Below are 11,949 nucleotides of genomic sequence, written 5' to 3'. Positions count from 1 at the left end.
TGGCGGCCCTAGGGCTGTGAGGCAGACAGAAGGCTGAGCTGGGCGCTGCTGAGCAGCACCAGTGGCTGTGGGGAGCCCAGCAGCCTCGCTCCGCTGAGAGTACCATGGGTCACCCTGTTCCCCTCACACCCCACCACCATTTGGGGCCTTTTCATCTCATGGCCTCCTCGCCTCACAGCCTCCCTGCCTCATGGCCTCCTCGCCTCATGGCATCTCCACCCCATGGCCTCGCTGCCTCATGGCCACCCCACCTCATAGCTTCCTTCAAGGCTTGGCTCGCCCCAGCAAATATCACACCCGCACCCCCAGCCCTGCTTTTCCACTAGAGGGAGCAAAGAAAGATTTCATCAGAGAGCTGCTGTTGTTTAACCTCCCCAGCAAATTTCCTCCACATCGACATTTTGTACAAGATGAGGCCCTGTCCCTCTGGCCAGAGCGGGTTGGAGGCATGGGGAGAAACGCCACCATGAAACCCATGGGAGACAGTGCAGAAATGCTGATGAGTTTATTAATCAGCCATGCAAACAGCATGAAAGCCTTGAAATACATACATAAAGTGCCTCTTTGTGCTACACTGGTCTTTGTACACATAGTTTACATGTTAAGGTTTTCCCACAATAATTGAAGGCCCCAAAAAGCACTATACACAAGGCTGGTTATTGATGAAAACTATGAAACCATTCAGAATACAAATATGGTACAAAAGGGGACCTAGTGACGAGGAATCTTCAGCAGGCCACTGGAATGCTCAGCCCTCAAAGATGCTGATGGAAGGTGTTCACACCTCTCCTCAGGGATTCACCAGGACATCTTGGACTTGCTGTGCCGTGGAATTAACATGGGGCCCCGAGCTGCATCTCTCCAGGCACTCAGCTGCTGTGGGAGCCACACAGATCCCCCAGTCTGTCTCTGCGTCCCCATTGCATAGGAGTCAGTGGAGATAAAGCATCTGCTCACTTGGTTTTGGGGACTGAGGGCCTCACATGATCTTTCTCCTGGTGCTCTCTGTACAGCGGTTCATGATGAGGTCTTTGCTGGGCCGGGGAGGAACAGCAGGTTGAGCCTTGGACTTGTTCTCCTCTTGCTCGTTTTTCTCAGCTATGGATAGAGCAGATGTAGAGATGGGTCAGAGCTCTGCACCACCCCACACCTCTATGGATAAATTCAAAGTCTTCCTATAGAAGGACCACAAATCGTCCTGCAGTTAACATGCACAGTATCAGTAACAGCAATATGGGCAATGATAGGAGTGCACAGAGGAAAGCACAGGTCCTAACAGTGGGCTGACCTCCCACTAGGACCTACTGAGGACAGACATGTCACCGCTTTCCTTCATGCTCCTTCTCTGTGAGACCTATAACCAGAGGTGAGAAAATTTGTTGAAAAGAAACCCTGCACACAATTTCCCCATAGCAGGACGGGGTGGACAGGCAGTGACTACCCACATGGGTTGTCCTACTGAATCATGTCCCTCCTGTGATGGGGCAGAGGCTGGAGGCCGCGCTACCTTGTAATGACAGCCTAAGGCTTGGGGCATGAAGTGCAGAGGGTTTTGGAGAAAAGAAGACTTGTTTCCTTTTCTCCCCACAGATCTTTCAGTCTGGCACAAAGATTCCCAGGTTCGTTTGCTCACAAAACATCTCCAGCAACCACTGCTGGAGGTCACAGGACATGTCTGCAGAACTTCAGACCCATCTAGGGCAAAGGCCCTGCTGAGACTTACAGATGATGTTGGCCTTGTTCTGCAAACTGGCCTTCACGTTCCTCCGGCTCTGGATATACTTCTTGCTGTTCCTCCTGTAGGTCTCCTGGCTAATCTGCTTCCGGCTCTGCTTGTGGATGCTCTTAGCATTGCGGATGGTGGATCTGCAGCGAGTCAGAAATGAAACGTTCAGTTTCCACAACGGCAGCTCTCACTCCACCACTTTCTTGCTGAGAATGTCCCCAGTCCTGCCTCTCCCAGCCCCACTGCAGCTGGATGCTGCGCTTCCCCCTCTGCCTCGCCTAAACACCTGTACCTGCTTTGCCTTTGTGCTTGGCAGAAGGCAGCAGGTGAATGCCAGCCCTTGCGGGTGAGCTGCCATGTACAGAGGCAGCTAGAGAGGTGCTTTGGAAGCAGGCGCTGGTGGGTGAAGCCTGAGCACAAGCCTGGGAGGTGGAAATGGAGATGGCAAGAGAGGTCAGGCATAATGCTGAAAGGGCAAGCTATGCATGAGATTTTCCCTGGAGTTCAAGAAAGTCTTGGAAGCAATGTAGGGCTTTGCTCACAGATGGATGGATATATGCATATGGCTGCAGAACTAAGATCCCTGGTGTGGGGTTTTAGGGGACAGAGCTTGGGACAGGTGCCTATGCAGCCGTTTGTGTGGCACTATGCCAGCAACAGAGAAATTACAGAGAGAAGTGAAAGGCCAGGCCCTGGGGCGATGCAGAGCCACACTGCTGTGGGAAAGCCCCAGCGTGCAGGACTGTCCTCAGGCAGATGGACAGAGCCACCTCTTTGTCGTTATTACCAGGGTGAGAGGTGGCTTCAACCGCCCACGGCATCGTCCTCTCTCTGCTGGAGGCACCTGCAGCCCTCTGCAGTGCCCAACTGCCTTCAGCCCCACTCTGGTTTCGACACATGCCCCATTTCATAGCCAAGCTCTTCCCCACAGGGACAGGTCACAGCCTTTGCAACGGGCGTGCTCTGAGCCCAACTTCATGGTTTGGCCGCTCCCTGGCAAGCGCCACCCCAGCCTCCATCTTCTGCTGCTGCTGCGTGCTGCCATCAGCAGTGCCACGGGGATGGCTTTTACCACGGGAGCAAGTCACTGGCCTCACTGCCTCACCTCCCCAGAGGTATCAGGCAGTGTCACTGCACTCAGATAAGATTTGTGCTATTTTACACTGGCTCACCTTCAGCCCATGCACCAGCTGAGCTGGATTTTGAGAGATTTTATGGAAGGCTGCCTTGTTTTCTTGTATGGAAGAGAGGATCCAGGCAAGCTCTGCCCTTCCTAGCCATTGTCATTGCATCAGAATTAATGAGCTATTATTGCTTTTTATCTTTTTAATCAATATAAAATCCCTTCCATTAGCTCAAATCCTCCCATCAGATTAGGCCATTTGGCAGCTCTGATTAGTCAAATCTCTCCTCGCTTCTCAAAGATTCAGTGGATGCACTTAGGAAAAAAAAAAAAATCTAATTTGAAAATTAAACGAGATTAGCCCAGAAAAGAAACTTTGCAGAAGGACAAGGAGAAATGTGCGGGGCTGTGCTGCAGCAGAAGTGCCAGCTGCCCGTGGAAGTCAGGAGCACTATTTTTGCTGCAGCCCTCCAGGATCTGCCTCCTGCTCTCTCTGCCCTGCTCACGTCTCTGCTGGGCAGTTCCTCATCGCCAGGCCGAGCAGGGGACACCACAAAACCACTGTCTGGTTTCATTTCACCCCCCTCGAAGAACAGCTTTCACCCTCCTCCCTCCCTCCTGCAGCTCTTCTCCTACCTGCGGGGGGGAACGCTCCGGTTCCTCAGCTCTCTCTTCTCAGGGGTGTTCGGCTCCCCTGATCTCTGCAGGTACATGGAGGGGTAATACCCCGTGCTCTCATCCTTCCTGCAGGGTGACACAAGACAACGTTGCTTGAGCTTGTGACTCGGTGGCCACCACCTCCTCGTGCCTGACGCTGGGTGTCTCGTGCTGCTTGCAGGGATGGGGGCTTCCACTGTCCCCCCACCTTGTCTGCGTGGGGCTCTCCCTGAAACTGGGGCCTGAGTCCCAAAACCAAGTAGGCAGCAGACAGAGCAAAGCCTCACAGTTTTTAGGCTCTCACCAGCTTGTATCATTTCTATTATCTCCTGTTTTGTTTTTTGCATGTGACACATCGGCCAGGGCTCCCCTCCCGCGGTTTGTAGCTACCACGTGTCCCTGCAGTGAAGGCACAGGCTATGACTCCCCAGAGCTCAAATGCCACTGGGTTCCCCCTGGGAAAGTCCAAGACCACAGAGCAGGCCAAGGCTGGGATGAAAGCTGAGGTTGTGCAAATCAGATTGTGCCAGAATGCCAAATAACAGACACATTTTTTTCCATCTGACGCCTTCTTGGATATTTCTGAGGTGCCCAGCAGAGGAAGCCCCAGCTGCAATGTGGTTGCACTTCGCGAAGCCACAGGGCTTCTAGAAACAGTCCTGCAAAGGGAAGTGTTGGGCAGCGGCACCAAACGGTCTGCAGATTTCACAGCCCTGACGGGGAGGCCTCTGCTTCGTCCCTCCTCTCTGCCCGTGGCCCTTTGCCTGGCTTCTTCTCGGCGTCTCTCACCTGACGACCCACCAGCCATCGAGCAGCTTGTGGATGACTTCAATGGTGTCGCCCTCCGTCAGCGTCAGCTCGTCCTCCTCCATGGCTGTGTAGCTTTTCTGGACCACGTACCACTCACCTGTGTGTGTGAAATGGGGACGTTTGGCGGGTGGGTTGTGCATCACCCCCAGCAACAGGGCTCGGCCTCCCCTTTCACTGAGCCCCAGAGGCACCAGAGCACCAATCCCAAATTTTTGGCAAGACCCAGGGGGCTTCAGGTCTCCAAGCCTGGACCAAGACTTCCCCAGCCCTGACAGTGCCTGTGCCTCATCCAGGCCCCTCCAGCACCTCTCTAGGAGAAAGCTGGTGAGTACAAGTGGAAGGATATCCTTCTGTGCTGAGGAGCATGTTTATAACTTGGGTGACTAAATGAGGAAGGAGGAAGTGTTGTGCTAATGGAGTCCGTTGCAGTGTTTTGAAAGCCACAAAGACGAAGCCCTGAGCGCAACCAGCATGAGTCTGCAGGAGCCCTCCCTGCTTGGGGTGGTGCGGGCACGCTCTGTACTGAGCTCATGGGCTAACCCAGCAGCTCAGCAGGCATCCCCCGAGCTCAGGGTGGGCTCTGGATGACAATGTGCATCTCTGAGGAGCCAAAACCAGCTTAGGGCACTGAGCTGCAGGTCCTGATGTCAGACATGAGGCGCTGAACCATGAGCCTGATCCCTCCTGGCAGCTCCTACAGCAACGCCTCCGTGCTCCTGGGGACACCGTGCTTTTCTGAGCGTTTTACCTGCATAGTTGGGCTCCTGCTCTTCAGACTCATCGGGACCGTCCATCGGCTCCAGATAGGCAGCTGGCACCCAGCCCCGTTTATTCTTCAACTGGCAAAACCACCAGCCTGCAAAGAAACCAGAGTGGGCAAGAGCAGGGACCACAGGGGCAGCCTACACCAGCTGTGTCCCCTGGGTGGTGTCCGTGCAGGTGTCCCCGTGTCCCGTCCAGAAGGGAGGGCAGTGGGGACGGTTTGTTTTTGTGCTGTGAGCGGGGAGCCCGGCCAGCTCACCCTGCTTCCTCATGGGCAGGAAACCTCGCAGGCGGAGGCGTGCGAGGAGCTTGCAGGCTTTTCTAGGATTGCCTCACACCCTGGCCCAAACAGACCATCATGTGGCTCCATGTGAAAGTGAATCGTGCCCCAGCGGGGCAGGGAGGGCTGCGGGGCTTGGTGCTGAGCTTCTGCTCTCCCTCAGAAGACCCCGAGCCAGCCTCCCACCCCTCTGTAAGGAACGCCCTGGGGATGCTGTGGGGTGCTGGGTTCAGACACGAGGTGTGAAGGCTGACCCCAGCCCTGCCGAGGTGGTGGCCAGGAGGGGGCTGGCCCTTGGAGGCACGGACACTTACCGCTCTCGCTCTTCTCCACGATGTCCACCATGTCCCCAGCTTTGAGAGCCATCTCGGACTTGGAGTTCTTCTCGTAGTCGGCGATGGCTCGGTACGTCTGCAGGATGATGGGGCCCGTGATGTCTGCGGGGGAGGAGAGAGGCGTTCCGTCCCGGCCCAGAAATACCCCATTTCAGCCAAACTCCAGGACAGCCTAAGGCAAAATCCACCTGCAGCCCTCTGAGGACTCTTACCGCTGGCGTTTTTCTTGGCATCCTTTGGCAGGAGGAACACCTCGGGCTTCTTGATCCTAGACGGGTCAGAGCAAAGGCAGCTCAGTGCTGGCACCCTTGGACACGGTGGCAGTGCCATCCCCAGCATGGAGCCAGGGGGAGCAGGATGCAAAACCCACACATGGCCCTGCACCCCTAACCTCAGGGTGGGTCCTGAGGGCTAATTATCTGGCGGCTAATTGTTGCTGCACCAATTCAGCACCGCCAAGCACCAGCACCTGGGGCTGGCGATGCAGAGTGTGCCCCACTGCAGCTCTACTCACTGGCTGTCGGTGACGGGGCTCATGTCGTCAGGCCGCACCTTGAAGAAGTTGACGACGAGCAGGCAGCGGGAGATCTTGTGGGGCAGGTTCACCAGCGCGTAGCAGTACTCGGCCAGCGTGCCCTGCCTGCTCTGGGTCGACCGCTGGCCGTCGAACCACTTCGGGGCTGGTGGAGAGGGGAAAGGAGTTGGGACAAGCAGGTGAGAGCTTTGGTTTTGTCACTTTCTCCAGCAGGCTGCTCTGCATCGTTAATGCTGCCCCGAAAACGAGCGGGTTTGGCCCCAGGCTGCTGCGTGAAGCTCTCCGTGGACGTGCCCCAGCCTCCTCCCTCGTGGCCAGCTCACGCGGGGCACACGTGGGGCACGTGGGGAGCCGAAGGAGCTGCAGGGAAGCTTGCTGCAGGCTGCGGCCGGTTTGCAAAGTGCTGCAGCCGCCCCTTCCTCATTTCAGCTCTGTGTGGCTGGGGATGTGAGCGCGGCCCCAGGGCCACAGGCAGCTGGAGGAGAGCTTGTGCAGCCAGGCTCAACACTGCAGCCCTTGTGAAGCTCTAACAAGCCTCAAAAAGACCCCATTAGACCCCATTTCAGCTCTGGGATAACCTCCATGTCCATGCTCTGACCAAACCCAGCTGCACCAAGGGCTCTCCACCCCTGGTAGCCCCAAAACACCACCGGCAGCCCCAACCCACGTCGCAGCATTGAACTCTGCATCAGGGGGTGCGTCTGCATGGCTCACCCAGCCCCTGCCGCTGTCCCACCCCTGCCCAGCCCCTGTCTCCATCCACCCCCAGGGCTTTCGGTTCCCCAAACACAGCAGAGCGCTGCCCCAGGCCGGCCCCGTGCCCCGGGGGAGGCTCCGAGCAGCCTGGCACAGCAGCAGCACGATGGAAAGGTCCCAGCACGGCGGGGGTGTCTGGCCCCACGGAGAGCAGCCACCCTGCTGTGAGCTGTGGGTTTACTCCTCCGGGGGGGGGGTCACAACCCATAGCTATTTTTCATGCTCCTTCTTGCCCCATTTGAAGCAGGAAACTCCAGAAAAGAGGGATGTTTGCTGAACCGCGCCTTGCCTGGGTACAAACCGCCAGCTCTTTGGATCGAGTTACTCCCTCTCCTCGAGCACACACTGACTGCTTCCCTTCCTCTCGTACAGTACGGGCACAAAAAGCCATCCAGGGGGTGGTGGCACCAAAGGAGGGCTCTGCTCAGCTGAGGCTGCCCAAAGCCACTTTCCCTTTTGCATGTCCCCGAGGTGCCCGCTATCAGGGAGGATGGATGGGGTCTGCGGCCAGCTTCTGCTGGGGAAAGCAGCCACCGTTCAGGCAGCCCCTGCTGGGGTTTTGGTTTCAAGCCCAGAAGGCAGGAACAGAAATTGCAGGGAGCACCTGCGCAAGGGCACCCACAGAGCAAGGCAGGCGGGGACTTTCCCAACCAGCTGCAGTTTCTGTCCCAACCTCGGCCCCCGGCGCTGTGCCCCTCACCTGGTAGGTGCGGGATGATGCGGTTCTCTGCGTTGATGTCGCCGGATTCGATGGGGAACATCTCCTTCAGTGTTTTCTGCGGAGCAGGGCCAGGCAGGGCCATGAGGACGGTGCAGGGACCCCTCCGCGGCACCCTGCCCACTGCTCACCCCCTCCTGGCTGCACCCCATGGATCGACACCAGGAGAAACCTCTGCAGGGGGCATGGGGCCAGCAGCTCCCCCTTTCAAGCATGAAGGAGATCGAAATGTTGGGACCCAGGAGCCCCTCTTCAGCCAGGTTTGTTTCAGGGGAGTTTCAGCTGGAATTTGCTTTCCTCCTTTTCCTCTTTTGCCCCCTGCCCAGCCCTGGTACACCAGCACAGGGGCTGGTGCCCCCCCCAGGACCACTCACATGGAACTCGTAAATCTCGGTAAACCGGCGGTAGACGAGCTTTTCGGTGAGGTCGTTCCACTTCACCAGGAACATGTAGACCTAAGGGGTTAGAGCAGAGGCGCTGCAGCCCCGTGGGCAGCCAGGACCCAAAACCCTGCTGTGGCCGGAGCCCCTTGGATGTCCCACAGATGCTTTGGTTTCAAATTGCATATTTTCTGTCTGTTCCCTCCTGCACAGCAGTAGCTTTGTGCAGGCAGCAGGTGAGCTGGGAGCTGGGGACACACAGCAGGGACAGAAACACGAGGTTGGGTGGGAATCAGAAGCCAGAGCCACAAGAAGTCCTTTCCAAGCCTGAGAAGCAACCGAGAACTTGAAAAGGTGGTGCCTAAAACCTTGTGTGTTTAAGACATCTCAGCCTCTGGCTGCCTCCAGCTTGTACCACCAGCTGTGGCCCCTCCACCCCCACAGAAGCGATGCTCTTAAACCCTCATCAAATTTATCTCACGAAATGCCTTGGCCAGGCTCCTGCCCCTGCCAGTCCTCACTGCACAACTTGCCGGGTACTCGTACTCACGTAGTGCTGGCTGGGGAAAAACCTCTTCTCGTAGCCCAGCAGCTCGATGTGCCGGATGAAGGCGTCCCCCATGGCTGCTGCAGCTCTGCACCGTGCTCCTGCCTCCCCTCTGCCCTCGCCCCGCGCTCGCTCGCTGTTAAAACCCCTGGGAAAGCGGAAGCAGCGCTGCAATCGCGCTGTAATTGTTTACCCGCTGTGGTTTGTATTGAGCCGGGTGCTTCCCGCTGGGAGTCTCCAGCCGAGCCCCCTCGGTGGCGCCGGGCAGAGGGGAAGCAGGGAGGTGGCCGGGCCACCAGCCCCCATGGCCCAGTGTCCCCTCCACCAGCCAAGTGTCCCCTGCACAGCCACCCTGCGAGGCACAGGCGCTGCAGAGCCCTTGCTGCAGCAGCCACGGGCAGGACAAACACCTCAGCAATGGGAGCAGGAGCCTTTCCCTGCTGCCTTGCAGAGCTGAAGGTGCCACGTGGAGCTCCCCGAGCCCAGGGACAGCAGCACCGTCCTCCTGGGCACCCTCTGGGGAAGCCAGGGCACAGGATGGGGTGGCCATGGGCTGTTGTGCAAGAGGTGCTGCCCTTGCCTCGCCATCGCCTTTCTGCCACCTGCAGCTTCCCCAAAAAGCTGCTGGCAAAGGGCTCTCAAGTGGCCCTTGAGGCTGACCCTTGCCAGCAAACTGGGACCTGGGGAGAGAGCAGGAGGTGGGGCTGTAGAGGGATCAATTGATTCAATCAATCAAAGGGATTGTAATCAATCAAAGGGATTGGTGACAGCCTCTGCGCGGGATCTGGGGCTGCGTCCTGCATGGACAAAGGAGGAATCCTCACAGAAGCTGAGCAAGGTGAGCACCCTGCCCACACAGCCCAGCCCTTCCCAGCACTGAGAAGTTTTTATTTCATTATATTGGGGACTTCCCTGTACACCAGGCAAAATTATGCAACAAGTGATCTATATATAAAAACCCCACACCCAGGGCTGGTTGGATTCTGTTTCATATGCAGAACCATCAGCAACATTTGCTTGAAAGCTCATTTCATAACGATGCTTGTACTAAATTTAAAACAGAGTTACAGGCAGCGCATTACTGGAAGCACTTAATTCGGATGTTTCTTGTTTCCTCATTTGTTGTCTTGTGATGTGAGAAATGGAGTTTGTAGATTTTACTGCTGGTGCCAGTTAGCTCACACCGTGATGCAGGACATAAGGCGGCATGACACGTTTGGTGTTTCCACTAACTGCCCTATAGTTACTAGAAAGGAAGAAACACAATTTTAGAGGAAAATTCTTGGAAGAATAATGACCCAGCTGAGAAATAAGCTGATTTACGGAGTTCACGAGGTGATCCAAGTTTTCAGATCAGGAAAAGAAGGCCAGCGCCTGAGGGCAGGACCTGATTTTTGAGAGGAACTGAGAGCTTCCACTGGCCTCCAGAGTGACAGCAGCAGTGTCCCACTTTTCTGTGCTGCTCCACCCAGAAGCAGTACCAAAGCCTCCTAGAAATTAAAATCTGATGAATGGAAGGCCACCCTCATTTTGTTCAAAATATATATTTAAATCATTTAAGCTTAATTCAAGTCAGAGTCAGGGGAGAACACATTCATGTCACTGACAGCAAACCGCTGTACGTATGAACAGCATTAATGCTCTAGCAGAGGCTGCGAAATCACCAAAGTGAGATGCAAATCTGTCCCCTCCCCTAGTCACTTGATAAGACATAAAGAAATGAAACTGTATGTGGAAAACTTCACATCGCAAAGGAAAAGCACCAGCACAAAGACCGTGCTGGACCTCACCTGACACCTAGTGGTTACTGCTTGAGGAAACTGCGGTGCCCTACCTGCGGGACACCACGCTCCAAGATCAACACCTCGAGCCCTTGGAACCCAAAGTCCCATCTGAGGGAAAGGAACGGGTCCAAGGAGCAGGCCGGACTTTTTAGGTTCAGCAGTGTGCAGAGGAGAGAAGCTTGTCTGCTACTTCATTGCCACAAGGGTTCTCTGCTGCAGGAAAAAAAATCCAGAGTTCTGTTTAAGTTGTTGCAATTTTATTTATTTGCTTGTTAATTAGTACAACCAAGGCTTTTTAGGGCATTATCAGCCAATGCCCAAAGAGTGACACACCTCATGTATTACTAGTTTGGAAACGAGTGCGATTTTCATACAAGGTCAACATATTAAAAGTCTGCTACCTGTTAGGACTATAGATATATATCATTTTTAATATAAAATTGATATTTAGAAGGTATAAATATCGGTGCAATTATTTTGTCAGTCTAATTTCTCTCTACTGGTTATAACTCAAAATGTCTGAGACCAAAAAGAGACTTCAGTGTTGATGCCAATGGGCACATTGGCACTGATCGAACCCCCCAGCGGGACGGACACGAGGCACACCACTACCCGAGCTCCCAGCATCACGGAATTACTCCAGGACTTCCAGCTAAACTGCTGTCATCAGTTTTCGTTTCATTTTTTAAGCTCTCGTACGCACAGTACATGACACATCTGCAGGACATCCACGCAAGGCAGCAGTCTGAACTCCGTCATTCTCAGTTCTTTTGCTCTGATGCCTCTCCCTCCACTTGTGGCAGCACTGGCGGCTCCGGTAGCAATGTTTGGCTTTGCTGGGCAGGCAGCTGTGCAGAGTGCCTCCCGAAGGGGCTGCGAGAGAAGGGACGGACCATCCTTCTGCTTTTTCAAAAGGGGAAGTCGAGAACCCGAGGAAGGCTGCATGAACTCATTTCCCCACTCTAAATTTCTAGCAGCAATCGTGAAACTGTCTGTCACTCCGTAACAACCTATTTCTGGAGATACGTTAACTGCATCTGGTGATGGTTCAGCGTGGAGCCAACCCTGCTCCCGCTGCCACCAACAGCACAACAGCCTAAATATTTCATGGGAGCATTGAGACCTACCCCGAGCAATCAGGAACACACCTGCACGTGGGCTGTAGCTCTGCCTTGCCTCTAGAATGGCAGAGCAGGAGCTGCTCTGAACTGATCTGCCGAGTTCCAGCTTGCTCGTGCTGGGTATTCCCAGGAACAGACAGCATGTCTGACTGCATTCATGTCTTCAAAGTTTTTCTTTCAGATGCCACAACCTCACCCACCCAGAGCTGGTTTTCTGTCTGAAGGGCATGACAGGAACTTACTTTCCTCACTGGAATTAGTAACTACACTGTAGTGTATTCTACCTGCTAGAACGTCACATATAAACGTTTACTGCATGGACAGTCATAAAAACCATCAGAAATGTCTTTATTTCTTAATGAGGGAATAAGGTTTAGCATTTGTGCATAATGCAGTCAATCCCAAACTCATGCCA

General features: G+C 54.9%; 1 protein-coding gene and 1 long non-coding RNA gene across 2 annotated transcripts; one reads left to right on the top strand and one right to left on the bottom strand.

Annotated features, from left to right (window-relative positions):
- Positions 1 to 481: 481 nt before the first annotated feature.
- Positions 482 to 8,787, bottom strand: NCF1 (neutrophil cytosolic factor 1). The gene is made up of 11 exons (XM_068655520.1): positions 8,633 to 8,787; positions 8,077 to 8,157; positions 7,685 to 7,760; positions 6,208 to 6,373; positions 5,906 to 5,961; positions 5,673 to 5,795; positions 5,065 to 5,172; positions 4,296 to 4,413; positions 3,486 to 3,593; positions 1,724 to 1,866; positions 482 to 1,098 (listed from the first exon to the last, which is right to left on the bottom strand). Exons 1-11 carry the CDS (start codon positions 8,702 to 8,704, stop codon positions 980 to 982), a joined length of 1,170 nt encoding a protein of 389 aa, XP_068511621.1. The 5' UTR covers positions 8,705 to 8,787; the 3' UTR covers positions 482 to 979.
- LOC137841992 (uncharacterized) lies at positions 5,790 to 11,630 on the top strand. The gene is made up of 2 exons (XR_011088853.1): positions 5,790 to 5,989; positions 6,047 to 11,630. It is a non-coding gene; the product is annotated as an uncharacterized lncRNA (long non-coding RNA).
- Positions 11,631 to 11,949: the final 319 nt, after the last annotated feature.

The sequence above is a fragment of the Anas acuta genome, chromosome 19 (genome assembly GCF_963932015.1).
Source record: "Anas acuta chromosome 19, bAnaAcu1.1, whole genome shotgun sequence".
Lineage (NCBI taxonomy): Eukaryota > Metazoa > Chordata > Aves > Anseriformes > Anatidae > Anas > Anas acuta.
Note: the sequence above shows the minus strand (reverse complement) of the source record. Positions and strands in the feature narration are given on the sequence as shown.

Coding starts and splice junctions, on each gene's coding strand:
- NCF1 (XM_068655520.1), bottom strand. CDS start 8,704: ATGGGGGACGCCTTCATCCGGCACATCGAGCTGCTGGGCTACGAGAAG. Junction 8,158..8,632: donor TTTTCCCCAGCCAGCACTAC/GTGAGTACGAGT, acceptor CTAACCCCTTAG/GTCTACATGTTCCTGGTGAA. Junction 5,796..5,905: donor TGCCAAGAAAAACGCCAGCG/GTAAGAGTCCTC, acceptor CCTCCCCCGCAG/ACATCACGGGCCCCATCATC.